The following is a 20,076-nucleotide window of genomic DNA, read 5'->3' on the forward strand; positions in this document are numbered from 1 at the left end:
CAAAATCAAAATGGTTTAATAATATATATATATATATATTTTGAAGGAGTTAAAAGCAGACAAGTTGCGACACACTACAGTGCAGCTTATTATATCTGTACAGTGATCCTCCAGAGAAAGACAGACATAGAGAAGAGGTGATCCTTTACTATTGCAGATTGTTGCTTCCCTCTTCTACATTTGAGTCATTTAGCAGACGCTCTTATCCAGAGAGACTTAAAGGACCAATTAGGGTTAAGTGCCTTGCTCAAGGGCACATCAACATATTTTTCACCTAGTCTGCTCGGGGATTCAAACCAGCAACCTTTCAGTTATTGGCCCAAAGCTCTTAACCACTAGGCTACATGCCACCCTTCTGTTGGTCCATTTCTTTTACTAGTACCAAAAACTGCAAAAAGAGAAAGTGTGAATCTGCCATGTTGCTGGGGCATAGAGTTACCAGTCAGAACTCTCATCCAAACCTGTGATATCATTAGGTCTCATACAGCAGTCTTTGATAGAAGGGAGATAATCCAAGTAACCATGGCAACACAGAAAGAGACAGCCCGTGGGTTTACGAAACCCCACAGTCAACAGCCTGAGTGATAGAAGGCTGTGATGTCATAATGAGTCTTGAGTGATGTCACAAAAATTGTCTTTTGAGTTTAGGAGAGTAAAAAATAAAATGTAAAAAAAAAACTGTTCAGATGCCTGTCCTTCTCCTTTCAGAACCACGGGGGGCGATGATGATGCTGGCTCAGTCCAGACCCACAATATCATGCCGTTTGTAGGACTGTGAAACCAGGCTTCCTGTAGGAACAACACCAACAATATCACATAGAATACATAGAACAGGTCTCACAATGAACATACATACATACTCCTTATCTACTGAGGAGAAACACTCAGGACCTGACCTTGAACACTAAATATTGTCTGTCTTACCTTCTTCCCAGGTACAAAAATTATAGTCTATCGATTTCATACTTTACCAGAGCAGACAGTATGGTTCACATGAAATAAACACAGAATTCAAAGCAGAGGCATTTCAGGTGTATAATCTCTTACCATAACAATTTTCAATAATGCAATTTGAAAGAATATGCTTTTGGAGGTGCATTGGAAAATAAAACATGATTCAATAGAAGAAATTCCCTCACTGCTTGCTTGCAAAGTTTCACAAATGTATTGTAATAACAAACATTTGTATATTTCTCCTTTTGAATCACTGATGCAATTTGACCCAATTACATTGCATAGGTTCCAAGGGACCATGAGTTGTTTTTTACCAACAAAAAAATGAGAAGAACTTTGAACACAGCCTATGACAGCTCAGTTTTGCTCAACTCTCAGTGTCTTGCATTGTGGTCCAGCAGGATGATTTGACAGTTGTTAAAAAAAGCACAGCAAACATCACAGATCTTAGAGCAGAATTGATTTCACAAATATACAAAACACCCAAACACATCCAACATAGACACAAACCTGGATATACCCATCCACCAACACACACCTACAGACACACAAGCCCAGGGAAGAGCGAGGCCGGTGCGGAGTGGAGCAGGAAGGGCAAGCAGGAAGTAGACAAACCAGCCGCAGGTCAGGTCAGTATAAAGCCATCTAGCTCCAGGTCAGTCGGCTGGCCGGTGGCCATATTGGAAACCAAACCAAACCAACAACCAGAAAGCCAGAATCACAACTAACCCAAACCCTCACAGTGGGGAGAATATCTTGATTTTGTATGGATTAGTCCCACCACCACATTTCAAATCTGTCCCAGAATCAGTTCCTAATCAGCAGAGTTAAGGAGGGTGGGTTGTAGGGTAGGGGGTTGGGGGCCTGGGGATAGTGGGCGGTTTGGGCTCAGTTAAAGGGTCCGTGTGTGTTTGTAGGGTGGGCCTAGCCGGGCCGCGGGAGCAGATGGCTGGTGAAGCATTGTAGCTAGCAGGATCAGCATAGCTCCCCATTGTGGCGTCATATCATATCACATCCTTACCTGCAGCAGTAAGGCCCCCCTCCACTCTGCCCTTCATCCCTCCTCCCACTTCCACTCCGTCAGGGTAGACCCTGTCCCCCCTGTAGGGTTTGGGCCTGAAGGGGAAGTCTTTCTCTTTACCTTTGGAGCCTTTCGGCCGCCCTGCCGTCTTCTTCTTGGACTTGCTGTCTCCCTTCACCCCCAGTAAGGGGTGCACCTCTGGGATAGGGGGAGAAAACACAAGTCAAATAGGTATCCAATCAATGGTTAAAAGTTGTTGTGTGTGTGTGTGTGTGTTCTGACTCTCACCATCACTGGGCACCCCTTGTAGTTCAATGATGGTGGTGGTACGGGCCTTCTTTTTGGGAGGAGCTCCTTCTGAGGATGGCTGGCGTTGCTTCTTGTCCCCGCCCCCTGTGTGGGAAGAACCATCTTCTGCGGGGGCGGTCTGGACGGCTGCATCCGGAGGGGGACCAAATGGATTCTCCTCAGGGTCCTCTACCTCTGGAGCGATGGGCAGGTAGAGCAAGGCCTTGAAGTCTTCTAGCTCCTCATCACTAACACAGTATTGTGTTGCAATTACATTTCTATTCAATTGCCTTGCCTATTTAAAGCTATAAAAGTATCACCATCACAACACCTGTCTACCTTCATCATCACACACACTCACCTGCTGCAAAAAGCCACAATGGGGTCAACAGAGGTCACATCCACCTCCTCATCCTCCGCAGCATCCGCACCTGGGACACACACACACAAATAAGTCCCTGACAAGTAGCAATGTCTCTCCATTTATGCACATGTTTGTGTGTGTGTGTGTACCTGTCTGTTCAGGTTCACTTTTATCCTCGTCTTCTATATCAAACTCAGACTCTCTCTCCTCGTACTCCACGTTCTCATCCAGCTCCTTAAAGTCTGGGGCGAACGCACTCCAGTTTTCCTGAACACAAAATCACAGCATGGAATGAATTAACCAACCCATTCCATTAGATCCACAACCATAACATCCATCCTCATCAGTAGACAGTTTTGGTTTATGATTCTGGAATCTTGTGGACTCCTGAATGATTCCTCTTTCAACAGTGCTTCATGGGCGATTGCACGCCAGCATAGCCCCAAAATATTTTTGGTACTCCAGACTGTTCTGGCAAAACTGTTCTCACATCTTCATTGGGAGGAAGAATGTTTAAAGGTAGACTCAGCAATATGACGTAGATGCAGAAAGTAAACAGCATAATGGGTCAATTTCCGCAAAAACTATGAGCGTTGAAGCACAGGGCTCAACTGCTCTGCTGTTTTGGTGCACTGGCTACCACACTGTAAACAGCGTGAAGTGAACCCGTGCACATGTGCAGACATTGTGTGTGACTGTGTTGCAGCGAAGTCTTCATCTCACTCATCTCAATATCTGCGTGGCTGCTCGAGGTAACGTCATTTCGCTGAGTCTACCTTTAACATGCTTTTTACATTTGTATCACAAACCATTTTCTTTTATAAGACGGAGCAGAATTTACCATCCATCGAGTTAGACTCAACCATTACTTCCATGGTAATCGACCCAGTGTTCTACTGGCTAACAAGCTTTGCAGTAATTTTATTTTATTTATTTTATTTAACCTTTATTTAACCAGGAAGGGCTCATTGAGATTTAAAATCTCTTTTTCAAGAGCGTCCTGGCCAAGATAGGCAGCACCAAGTCATTACAAAAATTACAGACAGACAACATGAAAAACTACAAGTAATCTAGTAAAAACCATTGAATTCACAAGAGTATAACAATATCAAAAACAGCAAATTAAAAACATTGACAGGTCAGGGAATCAGCCTCAAAATCCTTCATCAGTGATTTAAAAACACCAACCGGGACAAGTTCTTCCAGTTTAAAATGATTTTGTAAGGCGTTCCAAGACGATGGCGCAGAGTACATAAAAGACCTTTTACCAAATTCAGTTCGGATATTTGGAACAGTTAGCAGGATAAAGTCTAGCGAACGAAGAGAGTACCCACCACATTTCTGAACAATAAAAATGCCCAAATAAAAAGGTAGTAAACCCAAAATGGCTTTGTAAATAAAAGTATACCAGTGACTGAGCCTACGAGTGACTAGAGAAGGCCAGCCAATCCTGGTATATAAAGTGCAGTGGTGCGTAAGGGTTTTGCAGTTTAAAATAAATCTCAAAGTGCCATGGTAAAGAGTGTCAATTGATCTCAAACACTGAGCGGAAGCATTCATATATAAAATATCCCCATAGTCTAGTAAAGGCATAAATGTAGCTGATACTAGCCTCCTTCTGGCTTCAAAAGAAAAACAGGCCTTATTCCTAAAATAAAATCCCAATTTCAGCTTCAATTTTTTTGTAAGTTGTTGAATATGCAATTTAAAAGAGAGGCCGTCATCAATTAGAATTCCAAGATATTTATATGAGGTTACAACCTCAATCTCCTTGCCCTGACAGGTAGTAATAGGTGATAGGTTCAGAGGTCTATTTCTTGCATTAGAAAACACCATTAGTTTAGTTTTGTCAGTATTGAGGATAAGCTTCAATTGACACAAGGTATGTTGAACAGTATAAAAAGCAGTTTGCAAGTTCTGGAAAGCTTTTGTAAGAGATGAGGCACAACAGTAAATAACAGTATCATCAGCATAAAAATGAAGTTGTGCATTTTGGACATTTTTGTCTAAATCATTTATATAAATAGTGAATAAGAGAGGACCAAGTACAGAGCCTTGGGGCACACCATTCAGGACAGACAATTTGACAGACATGAGCCCATCAAATTGAGTGCACTGAGTTCTATCAGACAGATAGTTAGCAAACCATGCAACTGCATGCTCCGAAAGACCTACACTCAACAATCTCTGCCTTAGTATAGCATGATCAACTGTATCAAAAGCCTTAGAGAGATCAATAAAAAGTGAGACACAGTGCTGTTTTTTGTCAAGGGCTTCAGTGATATCATTTAAAACCTTCATGGCTGCTGTAATTGTGCTATGCTTCTTCCTGAAGCCAGATTGGTACATTGATAAAATAGAGTTAGTAAATAAAAACTCTTTTAGCTGTTCACTTACAAGGGTTTCAAGTATTTTCACCAGGGGTGACAGCTTTGAGATTGGCCTATAATTATTTAAAAGAGTTGGATCTCCCCCTTTTAAAAGTGGTAGGACAAAAGCTGATTTCCAGATCTTTGGAATTTCATTACATTCCAGGGTTAGATTGAACAGATATGTAAGTGGTTCAGCTATGAAATCAGCTGCCAGATTTAAAAAGCAGGGATCCAAAAGATCAGGACCTGCAGGCTTTCTTTGATCTAAGGATTTCAGGGCTTTATGTACCACCTGCACTGAGAATGGCAGAAAGCTAAAAGTTTGACCAGCTCTCACTGGTTCATCCACACAGGGTTGTACAGAGACAGAGGACACTGGTTCATCCACACAGGGTTGTACAGAGACAGAGGACACTGAATCAAACAGCCTACCAGATGATACAAAGTGCTCATTGAAACAATTCAGCATTTCAGTTTTGTCATATATAGCAACAGAGTCCTTCAAAACACATGACGGTAATTCATTAACATTACTGTTACCAGACATAGACTGGTAATAGTAATGATCAATTAGCAGATATTGCAACCATTGAATAGGACAAAAAATTATATATGTCAATTCCCTTAGCCATAGTAATAACAGGCCATACCTGCTCTGCTCCATTCAGAATCACTAGAAGTAGTAAGCAAGGTGAACCCATCTCACCTCTGCTATTTGTTTCTTCTTCTATGGAGCCCCTGGCCCAGGCAGTTCGGAAATCAAAATGAATTACACCAATATCTCTCAAGCCATCTCATAACACGCAGACGATATCTTACATTATTTAGATAAAGTATCTCAATCTCTCCCAAACACTTTGAAGATTATGAACAAATTCAGCTACATCTCAAAAATAAAATAAATCTAACCAAATCTGCCTTACTCCCCCTCAAGAACGCGACAGATGACACCATCTCTACATATGGAATCCCAATTGTTTGTAATTTTAAATATTTAGGAATAGATACAGTATATTTCCTTCTTTAGATAAAACCATTGCCAGAAACTTCAACAGAAGGCTAAAATCAATTCAATAAGACCTCAGTAGAATGGACTAACATCTCAGTCGCTCTCACCGGCAGAATTTCTATTGTGAAATGTAATACATTGCCTCAGTTGAATTTTGTGAGTCTCCCCCTTCCGGCTATTGGGATAGAATTCACAGAGCGTATTCAAAATGTATATGAAAAGGTAAGAGAGCCCAGACTAAATTAACACATTTACAGAGAGTGCATTTAGCATTTTACCCCCCAATTTTGAATTGGTTTAGAAATGACTCTTCCTCTCCCTGGCTGAGAACAGAGAAATATGGTGGCTCTAATTGCCCTGGAAGATGTGGTGTTCATTGATCTCAAACAAATGTAAACTACTCTTTAGCCCTATTATTTATTCACACAATTTCTATTTGCTGCAAAATTGAAAATCTATGCAACTGGGATTGAAATGGCACACCCAGACTGGAAGACATGGTTTCCGGGTGGGGAGGGAGGATGCGGGCGGGTGCATGGGGACTGAGGGGGTTGGAGAGCCTTTTTCTTTATTTTCCTTGCATACAGAATATTACAAAACTGTTGATGCTGTTCTTTGTCTTTGTATGCATGTTTCTTCTTTCGAGTGGCAGCCCACAGGTACAGGAAAGTATGAAATGCAAATATTAAAACTGAATGTATGAAAATATCTGAATGAATGTGTAACGGCTTTCGTCTGGTGAAGGAGAAGAGGACCAAGGTGCAGCGTGGTAAGTGTTCATTTTAATAAACAAAATAAACTGAACACTGAAATGACAAAAATAATAAAGAGCGAGAACGAAAACGAAACAGTTCTGTAAGGAATACGCACAAAACAGAAAACAATCACCCACACCCAAAATGGGGAAAACAGGCTACCCAAGTATGATTCTCAATCAGAGACAACGATCGACAGCTGCCTCTGATTGAGAACCATACCAGGCCAAACACAGAAATGGAAAACATAGAAAAACAACATAGAATGCCCACCCCAACTCACGCCCTGACCAAACCAAAATAAAGACATAAAAAAGGAACTATGGTCAGATCTCCCGGGTGGCGCAGTGGTCTAGGGCACTGCATCGCAGTGCTAGCTGCGCCACCAGAGTCTCTGGGTTCCCGCCCAGGCTGGGCTGGGTTCGCGCCCAGGCTCTGTCGCAGCCGGCCGCAACCGGGAGATCCGTGGGGCGACGCACAATTGGCATAGCGTCGTCCGGGTTAGGGAGGGTTTGGCCGGTAGGGAGGGTTTGGCCGGTAGGGATATCCTTGTCTCAGTATGTAAAAAAAGAAAGAAAAAAAGACTGTAATAAAATGTATGCACTCTACTGTAAGTCGCTCTGGATAAGAGTGTCTGCTAAATGACTAAAATGTAAATGTAACGTGACAGTACCCCCCCCCCCCAAAGGTGCGGACTCCGGCCGCAAAATCTGAACCTATAGGGGAGGGTCTGGGTGGGCATTTCACCGCGGTGGCGGCTCTGGTGCGGGACGTAGACCCCACTCCACCATAGACCTGGCCCACTTAGGTGGCGCCTTTGGTGCGGCGACCCTCGCCACCGACCTCGGACTGGGGACCCTTACAGCGGGCCCCGAATAGACGGGAGACTCCGGAAGCGCCGGACAGGACCTGCCGTGTTTATCCCATGTGTAACTCTGTGTTGTTGTTTTTGTCGCACTGCTTTTGCTTTATCTTGGCCAGGTCGCAGTTGTAAATGTGAACTTGTTCTCAACTGGCCTACCTGGTTAACCTCTCTGGTACAAGTGGGACGGTAGCGTCCCACCTCGACAACAGCCAGTGAAATTGCAGGGCGCCAAATTCAAAACAGAAATCCCATAATTAAAATTCCTCAAACATACAAGTATTATACACCATTTTAAAGATAAACTTCTTGTAAATCCAACCACCATGTCCGATTTCAAAAAAAGTTTTACTAGGAAAGCACACCATGCGATTATGTTAGGTCAGCGCCTAGTCACAGAAAACCATACAGCCATTTTCCAGCAAAGGAGAGGGCTCACAAGTCAGAAATTAAATTAATCACTAACCTTTGATGATCTTCATCAGATGGCACTCATAGGACTTCATGTTACACAATACATGTATGTTTTGTTCGATAAAGTTCATATTTATATCCAAAAATCTCAGTTCACATTGGCGCGTTATGTTCAGAAATGCATTGTCTCAAACAAACATCCGGTGAAAGTGCAGAGAGCCACATCAAATTACAGAAATACTCATCATAAACATTGATCTAAGATACAAGTGTTTAACATACATTTAAAGAAACTTCTCCTTAATGCAACCGCTGTGTCAGATTTCAAAAAGGCTTTACGGCGAAAGCACACTTTGCGATTATGTTAGGTCAGCGCCTAGCCACAGAAAACCATACAGCCATTTTCCTACCAAGGAGAGGTGTCACAAAAGTCAGAAATAGAGTTAGAATTAATCACTTACCTTTGATGATCTTCATCTGATGGCACTCCCAGGTCTCCATGCCAGACAACGAATGTTAGTTTTATTCGATAAAGTCCATCATTTATGTCCAAATACCTCCTTTTTGTTTGCGCGTTTAGTCCAGTAATCCAAAATGCACAAGGCGCGAGCACAAAGTCTAGACGAAAAGTCAAAAAAGTTCTATTACAGTTTGTAGAAACATGTCAAACGATGTATAGAATCAATCTTTAGGATGTTTTTAATCATAAATGTTCAATAATATTCCTTTTTCTTTAGAAATGAAAAGTAACGGAGCTTGTGCTCACGGCCACACACGTGACTAACCTAAAGGCTTTAAACCATACCACTTATTCGCTCCCCTTTCATAGTAGAAGCCTGAAACAACGTTCTAAAGACTGTTGACATCTAGTGGAAGCCTTAGGAAGTGCAATCTGACCCCATAGACACAGGATATTGGATAGGCAATCACTTGAAAAACTACAAACCTCAGATTTCGCACTTCCTGGTTGGATTTTTCTCAGGTTTTCACCTGCCATATGAGTTCTGTTATACTCACAGACATCATTCAAACAGTTTTAGAAACTTCAGAGTGTTTTCTATCCAAATCTACTAATAATATGCATATCCTAGCCTCTATGTAGTGATACTCCATATTTTAGAGCACACCATTAAGAGTATAATGACACCAAGGTGATGACTGTATCATGTACGGTTCACGGATCATTGGGTCTTACAGGGGGCATGTATAGAGGGCTTGCAGGTGACGTACGACACCTCTTGGCGGCCATGTTGGAAGACCACCGCATGAATTCTTCTGACAATAGCCGAGTGGCTACCCCAAACTGCATGATAACAGTGCCAAAAACGAGTTGATTCATTACTACGGTCATTTTCTGTAGAGTATCTGTCTGCTCTAACAAGGCAGGAAAGACAACGGGGGGGAAACATGTTTACAGATCCCCGCAATCATGAAGCACCATTGGTGACACCAAGAGAAGACCCACGAACAGTCAGAAAAGCGAAGAAACCTTTTTGCCCGTTAAGACCTAAACCCAGACAGATGTCATTAACGGGTCTGCTACGATCATTTCCTCACTGGTAAATCAAGTCTGAACGATTTCGAGTTTAGTTTAGCTGTTATGCTAGGTGTTAACAGCAACACTAAGTTAGCCAAAATTAGCTAGGTAGATAGCTTGTAGTCTAGCAATTAGCATGTGTTGCGTGAGTTTAAAGTTTTGGGGAAGCAATTTTTCATTTTATTTTTTATTTAACTAGGCAAGTCAGCTAAGAACAAATCCTTATTTACAATGACAGCCATACCACTGCCAAACCCGGACGACGCTGGGCCAATTGTGTGCTGCCCTATGGGACTCCCAATCACGGCCGGTTGCGATTCCGCCTGGAATCGAACCAGGGTCTGTAGTGACGCCTCTAGGACTGAGATGCAGTGCCTTACACTCGGTCTTAGGCATGCAGTCCTTTATGACAAAGGACTGCATGCCTCATCGCAATTGCAGACAAATGTAAGCCTACTTTTCCTCATGTTATGACTAGATATGATAGTGCTAATTTAGGCTATTAAGCGTGTAGTGGCATAGGTTTATAGGCTATATCAGAGCCGTTTCCTTTCCAAAGGAAAAATGTGGCCTTTGATAAACATTTCATGCAATTCTACTACACTTTATATGACTGGAGAAATTAGCAGAATCATTTTTTATAGGATGGTAGTCTAGGCCTACTCCACTGACAATAGATCAATAAAAACGACCTTGTCTTGAATGCAACCATGTAATCCAGACCTATAAAAAAGGAGTCCTGGCTAAAAGGATTCAGCTTTTGTCAAAAGTAATTTTTGTTCATTTTAGTTAACCTGTTTCCTAACCTAATTCTCCTAATCTGTTACGAAATGTCAAATATGATGTTCATTTGACAGAAGCTGGATCCTTTCTAGCCATGACCATGAAAAGGGGAGACAAATTGTACAATATGACATCCATATAGCTTGGAGAACATTATTGTCCCAAAAAACTCCAGTGGTTATCGTATATTCATTGTTCAAGCCCGACAATAAATGTCATCTTTATGTGACACTAAACACCTGAATGAATTAAACAGGAAGCAAACTATTAAGAGCCCTGGTGGTATAGGTGACCTGAAGAAGTGATATTCTAACATCAGGTTTGCTTTCATTTGTTGATGTACTACTGTAGGTTCACCAGTTGACCTTTATCAAGACACCATGTCGACTGGATTTCCACCGTGAAGATGAGCAACGCTACAGCAGCATCTACTTCTACTACTTAGTCCTTTCCCAGATATTAAAGGAGACATCCCTCAAGTATACGGGATGGTTGCTATATGCTGTGCTTCGGTCAATCTGAAAGATTCTGTTGTGCCATTTGAGGAGGGCACCTTCACCTTGTTGCCATAACAAAAGTTCCCTTTAAAACGTATGAATATAGAAAATGAAATTTGGAATATATAAAAAACTTGTTCATGATATTATAAACATACTGTACTTTAATAATATTGATGTATGGGTGAAACAAAAAGTATTTTGTCATCTCTGCTTTGCCAAGCACCATTGAATAAAATGTATTTCCTGTACCCCAACTATTTTTTGGGGGTCTTCCAACATGGCGCTTGGTGCGGCTGGTAGCTGATTTGTGACGCAACTCTTAGGGGTCAGAATTATTTAAATTTTTTTCAAAATACGTACCCAACGTAAACGGAAATTCTCTCTGGCCCAGATCGTAGAATATGCATATAATTTATAGATTAGGATAGAAAACACTCCAAAGTTTCCAAAACTGTCAAAATGTTGTCTGTGAGAAAAATAATATTTATTCTGCAAGCGAAATCGTGAGAAAAAGTAACCCGGAAGTGATATTTTAAATAAAAATAAAAAAAACTCCATTTAAAGGGGTATCAACCAGATTCTTTTTCCAATGGCTTCCTCAGGCCGTGACCAGGCTTTAGACATAGTTTCAGGCTTTTATTTTGAAAAATTAGCGAGATGTTTCAAAAGAGGTCAGGTGTCCTCCGAATATTTCCTGCGCGCGAGAGAGGGGCTCTCCATTTTCTTTTTCTCTCTTATTGAATAGGTTATGCTCCGGTTGAAATATTATCGATTATGTTTGTTAAAGACAACCTGAGGTTTGATTATAAAAAACATTTGGAATGTTTCTACGACCATTTCGGATACTTTTGGGGATTTGTCGAACGGAACACGGCTTTTGTTTCCGCAAAATATTGCGCAAACCAAATGGTGGTGTTTTGTGATAAAAGTAAATTTATCGAAAGAAAAGAACATTTGTTGTGTAACTGGGAGTCTCGTGAGTGGAACCACCCGAAGATTATCAAAGGTAAGCGATTAATTTGATTGCTTTTCTTACATTCGTGACCATGCTAGCCAAGCTAATATAAGGCTAGACTGTTATAGCATAGAAAGCTACACTCACAAAAGCTTGGATTTCTTTCGCTGTAAAATATATTTTCAAAATCTGACACGATAGGTGGATTAACAACAAGCTAAACTGTGTTTTGGTATATTTCACTTGTGATTGCATGATTATAAATATTTTTTGTAATATTCTTTAATCTGATACGTTTGGAAATTTTCATCTTCCTTTCAGGACCGGAATGAGGCTGTTGTTTTTTTCATCATGACGCACAACCCAAATGGCGTTTTTTTGTGATAAAAGTAATATTTATCGAACAAAAAGAAGATTTGTTGTGTAACTGGGAGTCTCGTGAGTGGAAAGGTTCGAAGATTATCTAAGGTAAGCGATGAATTTTATTGTTTTTCACACTTTTGTGACTATGCTAATTTGGGTTTAGCTGATGTAGCATTGAAAACTACACTCACAAAAGCTTGGATTTCTTTCGCTGTAAAATATATTTTCAAAATCTGACACCATAGGTGGATTAACAACAAGCTAAGCTGTGTTTTGGTATATTTCACTTGTGATTGCATGATTATAAATATTTTTAGTAATATTATTTGACTGTGGCGCTATGCTATTCAGCGTTGTTGATGACAATTATCCCGGTACCGGGATGGGTGGTTCAGAAAGGTTAAAGATCTAAAAAGTTCCTAAATTTGCCATTTTCATCATGATTTTGTCAAAAATGGTTTGTGTTACAAATGTAAAAAGCATATCAAACATCCTTTCTCCCAATTAAGTTTCTATGTGAAAATAGCCAGAACAATGTGACATACCAAAAATATTTTTGGGCTATGCTGGCATGGAACCACCCTTCATCATTGCCTTACAAAGGCAGTGGAATCACTCAATCTCAAGACCTAGCCATTAGCAAAAAGACCAGTCCAGCACCCAGACCAGATCAGGGTATAGAACTCAGGTCAAACCTGTGTTATCTGTCACTCACCACTTGGTTCTGAGCCCAGATGGACACCACTCCGCTGGAAATGGAGGCGATGATTGGCCGCACAGGGTGCCACTGAAGAGAGGTCAGGGTTCATAGGTCAGCACAGAGTCAGGTCAAAGTTCATCAGCACAATGAGTTACTATTCATTCTGTTAGTCTAAAGACAATTCCAAAAATGATTTCCCCCCCTGAAACAAGGCAAAAAAGAGAGAATATCTCCAGAGAAAAACCAAGGGGGTGAGGGTGAGAAAGAAAGGGGTTTGGGGTTCCTTACAGCCACATCCAGCAGTAGTTCTCCTCTGGTTCCATGGAGGATCTTCACCAGGTTACCGATGCTTTTCTCCCAGATGTACAGAGCATGCTGCCGGGCTGAACCAGCCACGATGTACTCCCCATCCCCAGAGAAACAACATCGCTTCCACGGTGTTCTTCAGAGAGATGGGAGGAGAGGGGAGGGAGAGAGGGAAAGAGAAGGGGAGAGAGATGTATCAAAGTGTGCATGTGTGTGGTTTGTATGCGCCATGAAGGTGTGTGTGTGTGTGTGTGTGTGTGTGTGGTGTTCATATTTGTCCTGTTTTCTATTATACGCATGCGTGAAATGTGTTTTTGGCATATCCCAACTCCCCCTGAGACACCCTCTGAGACTGGGGTCACGCCCAGGGTCAGCCATTATCAGCGGTGGTGTGTGTGTACCTGTTGACCAGGTCCTGTAGTTTCTGCATGGGCTCTGGCTCCCCATCTCTCCCACAGGTGAGAATCTCCCTCCCGTCATACACCCTGATGATTCTGTCTGCTGTGTTGATGAGGAAACAACTGGAGGAAGGAGAAGAAGAGAGAAGAGAGAATGGATCATGATCGGTCTATTGATGAAACTTCTAAATATTCTCCATTAACGGCCCACAACTGCCTTCTAAACACCAGAATTAATTCCCACACAATCATTAGAGTCCTACCGCCTTTTCAGCCTTCCCAAACACACACAAATTAGGTCACTGTCAGTCCTCTCACCTGCCCTTTCGTGCAAACTCTATGGACTTGATGGCTGTAGTGTTGCTGGTCCCTGTCGTAACCCGAAACGATGCCACCAGATCCTGTGTGTTAGTGTTCAGCACCAAAATCTGCAAGGTTATATCAATGAAAACAATCAGCACACACTCCAACACACACAAGCTATATATTGTTTATAAATGACATGACAAAATGAGTATGTATGATTCACAAATAAATAAACAAGGTTTCAAATCTAAACTGTGCCCATTGCCCCAGCCCCTGGTGACCTCTGACCTTTCCCTTGGCATTGCCTGTGTAGATGTACTCCCCCCGCCGGTCGAAGGCCGCCACTACGTTCAGGTCAGAGTCGTCATCCACGGGCAGAACCACATGTTTAGAGTCTGACAGCGTCAGCAGTACCGGGGCAGACTTCATAGGACACACCAGGACCTTGTCCCTGAAACACAATGGGAGGGGACAGGTTGCGATTTCAAGGGGTGCTTTCCATATTTTTCCATACAAGTATTCCATTATTCCATACAGATACTCAAAGGTCTGTTGAGTGGTACTGTAGTTTGATGGGTTGAGGTTAGGAGTGACAATCAGTTAGGAAGCATAAGAGGCTGAGGTGTAGGCTGAGCTAAGGTGGAGGTATATACTGAGCTGGGGTATAGATATATACTCCCAGGTGGGTGGGGACGGTACTACTAACTGTAGTTTGATGGATGAGGTTAGGAATTAGTTAGAAAGGATAAGACTGGGCTGAGGTATAGGACAAGGTAGATATAGATATATACTCACAAGTCTCTGGGGTGGTACTGCAATTTTAGGATGGGCGAGGGGAAGCGGAACCTTTGGTCACAGTCTCCAGTCAGGACGTCCCACAGGGACACTATGTTATCTGTCGACGCACTCACCAGCTTGTGCCCATCTCGACTCCAACTGCAGACACACAGGGAAACGTTAAGGAAGGTTAAGATTCAGAACCACAGTCAATACACCCCTTGACAAGGGCTCTGGAACGAAATGATGGTTTATGACAAAATACAAGAAGAACATTTGAGCATATATAAACATGGTTTGCGGATTCTGAACGGTGTGCTTGCCGGTGTTTTTACTTTCTTGTGGCCATAGTTTGTTTTCTCACCATAGTGAGCAGACTGGATGGATGTGAGCACTGATAATCTTGGCGATGCCCCTTGTCAGGAAGTCCCAAATGACGATGCGTCCGTCGTTGCACCCCACCGCCAAAAGCGTGCCCCAGCGGTTAAAAGTGCACGTGAGAGCCATACTGATACAGTCCAGAGTGCCATCTGCCTCCTGCCAATGAGACAGGAACCATGTCAAGACACTCACAAACAACACACATACAGATTGGTATGTCGATATTCTACTTAGCCAAATTGTGCTCGAACCTCCTGTGCATAGCTAAAGCTTGTGGTCGAGCAGACAGTCCATTGACAATACGGTAAAAAAAAAAATCAACCAACCTTCAAGGGATAATCCACTCCCAAAAATTAAAATCATGAAACTCCTGTCAATTTGGTGAAAGCCTATGTTCAATAAAAATTGTCCCCATTATTTAACTTCTAAGTGGTCCATCTGTGAAATTAGAAAATTGTGTAGGAACGCGTCATAGCTAGCTAAAGTTACATGGTTCTCGTCAATGGAGATAGTGCAATTATTCCATATCACATTTCATAACACTTTTAAAACAATTACCTGAACTCCAGATCGCCAAATCAGCCAATAACTGGTATGGGCAAACTTGTCTATAACACATCCATCTATTTATATCGTCATGACAATGTATATATTTCACTGAGATGTGCTCAACAGTGTACCAAATTATTCAACTCAGTTTCTCCTTCAAGTACCATCTCGCAATGAGCCCTGTGTCTGTCTGTCGGAAACGTGGGAAAGGGCCGTTGTTGCCACAGCAAAGTACTCTTGCACTCACTCTGGGTAGAGAACTGCAAGTTGAACTCGGTGAGATAAACTCCTGAATTGATAGTGCAGTTTGTTACCGCGACTTTACAGCTAGCTAGTTACTTCACATGCTGAAATTGACTTTGCTATTATTGTGTAGCTACCTCATAGGAATTAGTGGTTTGGGGTGGATTATACCTTTAACTTCAAATCAAATTGTATTAGTCACATGCACCGAATACAACAGGTGTAGGTAGACCTTACAGTGAAATGCTTACTTTCGAGCCCCGAACCAACAGTGCAGTTTCAAAAAATATGGATAAGAGAAAATAACAAGCAGCAGTAAAAAATAACGATATAGACAGGGGGGCACCGGTTAGTTGAGGTAGTATGTACATATAGGTAGAGCTAATTAAAGTGACTACGCATAGATGACAACAGAGAGTGGGGAGGAGGGACAATGCAAATAGTCTGGGTAGCCATTTGACTAGATGTTCAGGAGTCTTACGGCTTGGGGGTAGAAGCTGTTTAGAAGCCTCTTGGACCTAGACTTGGCGCTCCGGTACCGCTTGCCGTGTGGCTGGAGAGAGAACAGTCTATGACTAGGGTGGCTGGAACCTTTGACAATTTTAGGGCCTTCCTCTGACACCGCCTGGTATAGACGTCCTGGATGGCAGGAAGCTTGCCCCCAGTGATGTACTGGGCCGTTCGCACTACCCTCTGTAGTGACATGCCGACCAGACCGGACACGTCGCGTGCGTGATCGTCGCAAAATAAATGTAGAAATCAATGTTATTCAATTACTGACCCACACTGCTCGTGCGCGCCAACGAGTGTCTGCGTTGCCAAGGGCTAAAATAGAACTCCTTTCTATTTTCAGATCGCGCTGAAAGTCCTGCCTCTCCCATCTCCTCATTGGTTTATAGAGGCAGATACCCACGTGCCATCTCCTCATTGGTTATACCCACGTGGGTGATTGAAAGACGAAATGTTTTGCCGGTTGTCGTGGTAAAAGTGTAGATGCCAATCACCATAAGTTCAAAGATGAAAAAGCCTGGAAGGAGGAGAGATGACTAGAAACAATTCGGTTGACCGTTTTATGTGTGGATTAATTGTTGGAGTAGAAGACCTTGTGCATTTCAGATAAAATAACAACTCAATGTTTATATCCCAGGACAAATTAGCTAGCAACAGCAAGCTTGCTAAATAGGACAAATTAGCTAGCAAGTGCAAGCTAACTACCTAAATTGCCATACATGTTTAATGATTTCGACCTGTCCCCAAATTAATGTAATTGGTTCAGAGTTTGTTTTTATATTTTTAACCTGCGTGTCGTGATCGCGTTTGGTGTAGAGGGACAAAATACATTTATGCACGATAGCGCGCGCACGCGCGCTGCCGGTTTAGGGTTCCGTGTTACGGTCGGTCGGAGGCCGAGCAGTTGCCATAGCAGGCAGTGATGCAACCGTCAGGATGCTCTCGATGGTGCAGTTGTAGAACCTTTTGAGGATCTGAGGACCCATGCCAACTCTTTTCAGTCTGAGGGGGAATAGATTTTGTTGTGCACGCTTCACGACAGTCATGGCGTGCTTGGACCATGTTAGTTTGTTGGTGTAGTGGACACCAAGGAACTTTAAGCTCTCAACCTGCTCCACTGCAGAATAGTACTTTCTTCATTCCTGATTTGGAAAATTTAGGAAAACAAATGTTTCTAGTTGCAGGTGGAACTCCGAAGAGGAAATATTCAGAAAGACATTTGTACCAAGTGAGAAATACCTCTAGCAGAACTAACCCAGTGCAAAAAGTGGATGTAAAATCTTTCAGAATATTTTTTGTTATCGGGGTTCTACCGGCAAATATAAAAAATAGTCTAAGACACCAGTGCCTTCCAAATCGAGAATTACGTTAGTATCAATAAGTAAAATTTGGTTGACAATTTTTTGGTCATATTTTCAATGGATCGTCTGTTATGCCTCCTAAGGTTTGAGCACTGCTTGGCTATGTTCTACTCTGATGACTAGAATGAGCATACACGCATAACCATTCACTGTGAGGGAGAAGGCATAAACATTCACTGTGAGGAAGGTGAGGGAGAGATGTGTTGACAAGTTACAGGTAACATTAGAACAAGAATAGCCTACCTCTGGATAGTTCTGCCCGAACGACTCTGTAGTAGAAAACAAAGAATATGGTTAGCCCATTCATGTACTGTAATGCCTAAGTCTGCCCATTCAGACGGTAACGCTAGTGTATTACGCCACGATCATACCAGAAGTACTTTATTTCCCATGGAACGCTGCGTTTGCCTTGCAGCATTGCGTTGTCTGGTGCATAACTTGGATTTATCGAAAGTATTGTGTGTAAAGTTGGTTTAATAAACCGTCAACTCGCAAACTCAAGCCTCTGTCTGGACAATTGTTCATTTATGATCTAGTCAGGTCATTACAGTATGTATCAAACTGTATGTGTAGACGGCTTGGCAGAAATGGTAGTAGAAGGTGAATGTTGAACCTTTGGTACACATATCCAGATGATGCCGAGTACCATTGTGTACAATGACACTGTCTGTATGTAACGGATGTGAAATGGCTAGCTAGTTAGCGGGTACGCGCTAATAGCATTTCAATCGGTTACGTCACTTGCTCTGAGACCTGAAGTAGGGTTTCCCCTTGCTCTGCAATGGCCGCGGCTTTTGTGGAGCGATGGGTAACGACGCTTCGTGGGTGTCAGTTGTTGATGTGTGCAGAGGGTCCCTGGTTCGCGCCCGTGTCGGGGCGAGGGGACGGTCTAAAGTTATACTGTTACATTGATGCTGTTGACCCGGATCACTGGTTGCTGCGGAAAAGGAGGAGGTTGAAAGGGGGGGTGAGTGTAACGGATGTGAAATGGCTAGCTAGTTAGCGGGTACGCGCTAATAGCATTTCAATCGGTTACGTCACTTGCTCTGAGACCTGAAGTAGGGTTTCCCCTTGCTCTGCAATGGCCGCGGCTTTTGTGGAGCGATGGGTAACGACGCTTCGTGGGTGTCAGTTGTTGATGTGTGCAGAGGGTCCCTGGTTCGCGCCCGTGTTGGGGCGAGGGGACGGTTTAAAATTATACTGTTACATGTACAATGACACTGTTGGTGTGATCGAGCCATTATCTCTATTTAGGAACATATCCGCCATGTGAGGGAAATCACCCAAACGCTCTGTCTAAACTGTAATATCTCGCTTATGGAAACATTTAAACGTTCCTTTTATGTCAGTGATCATTTTTCAAATGCAAAAGATACACAGCAGTGTGCAAATGCGTACAGTAAGTGTATATTTTGAATTGGAAAGATTATCGCTCATATTAGTTAAGTTCCAAAGGTTTCTAAAACCGTATCGCAAGCCGTTATGCTAAAACAACAGATTCAAGATCACTGACTGAAATAGGCCAGCACAATCCGCAGGCTGCAGAGTAAATAGACTATCAAGCTACTGTTTATCCTTCTAACTGCAGTGACAGTTCCTCACATACGCAGATCGTTCATTCATTGGCTAACGTATAGTAGTTTCCTACTATATGCTGTATGATTTCACCTTGTGCCTCAATGTACGATTAACACTAGGGACATTTAGTTTAACTATTCACTGCTTCTTATTGTTTCTTGAGGGCTAGTAGCGAACAAGCTAGCGTTCGTTACTTACTAACGTTAGCTAGTATTGCTGCCTGATTACGGTATCCTCGTTTACGTGCGCTTTTGCGCCCAATCAATTATTGAAGAATGATAAATGATCATTACCGAGCAACTCTAAATTCATCGCTGAACAATTTTGATACCACGAATATCAAAATAAACAGTCAAGTTGATGTATTCAAAACACTGCTTTGTAGCTCTACTGTTAACAAGACCGCGACTGGTGCCTACCTAACGAAGGACCCCAAACAAAGCGATGCTGAAACTGCCTAAACAAAAATCAATGAGGAATGGATTCATTTGTCGATACTGGGGTGTTTTCGTTTAATTATTGTTACTTAGATTTGTGTACGCATGATTTAATCTACTCATTCAAAATTTGAATAAATTAACGTTATACCCAACACCCACCATCAAGACCGACACAGTTGCGCTTGTGCCCATGTTTTTAACAAGCCATCACGCTACTTTGAGCCATAATTGCTTCCAGTGGACTCAAAAATTTTACCACCAGTGATCATCCGGGTCTCTCCCAAAGTAACCAATCACATGTTACACATAAAAACAGGGCGGGGTTTCAGATTATCGAAATATTGGTATTA

General features: G+C 42.3%; 1 protein-coding gene across 3 annotated transcripts; it reads right to left on the reverse strand.

Annotated features, from left to right (window-relative positions):
• Window positions 1–19,714, reverse strand: LOC139536073 (retinoblastoma-binding protein 5-like). 3 transcript variants are annotated; one of them, XM_071336209.1, is made up of 14 exons: window positions 19,580–19,714; window positions 17,952–17,977; window positions 15,029–15,201; window positions 14,683–14,823; window positions 14,176–14,338; window positions 13,900–14,009; window positions 13,585–13,704; window positions 13,166–13,319; window positions 12,893–12,964; window positions 2,777–2,894; window positions 2,625–2,694; window positions 2,264–2,511; window positions 2,096–2,173; window positions 1–789 (listed from the first exon to the last, which is right to left on the reverse strand). In XM_071336209.1, the coding sequence occupies exons 1-14, from the start codon at window positions 19,596–19,598 to the stop codon at window positions 737–739; spliced, it is 1,545 nt and encodes a 514-aa protein (XP_071192310.1). In that variant the 5' UTR covers window positions 19,599–19,714; the 3' UTR covers window positions 1–736. The 3 variants fall into 3 exon arrangements, with proteins under 3 accessions (XP_071192310.1, XP_071192308.1, XP_071192309.1); XM_071336207.1 differs by having other exon boundaries at window positions 1,976–2,173; XM_071336208.1 differs by lacking the exon at window positions 17,952–17,977 and having other exon boundaries at window positions 1,976–2,173; window positions 19,580–19,696.
• Window positions 19,715–20,076: the final 362 nt, after the last annotated feature.

Source organism: Salvelinus alpinus, chromosome 12 (assembly GCF_045679555.1).
Source record: "Salvelinus alpinus chromosome 12, SLU_Salpinus.1, whole genome shotgun sequence".
NCBI classification, from domain to species: domain Eukaryota; kingdom Metazoa; phylum Chordata; class Actinopteri; order Salmoniformes; family Salmonidae; genus Salvelinus; species Salvelinus alpinus.

What these genes read in the sequence shown, in the direction of transcription:
- LOC139536073 (XM_071336207.1), bottom strand. An exon ending in TCGGGCAGAACTATCCAGAG is followed by an intron (nt 15,202 to 17,951) that starts GTAGGCTATTCT and finishes TCTCATTGGCAG; the next exon opens with GAGGCAGATGGCACTCTGGA. An exon ending in GGGGGGCCTTACTGCTGCAG is followed by an intron (nt 790 to 1,975) that starts GTAAGGATGTGA and finishes TTGTTCCTACAG; the next exon opens with GAAGCCTGGTTTCACAGTCC.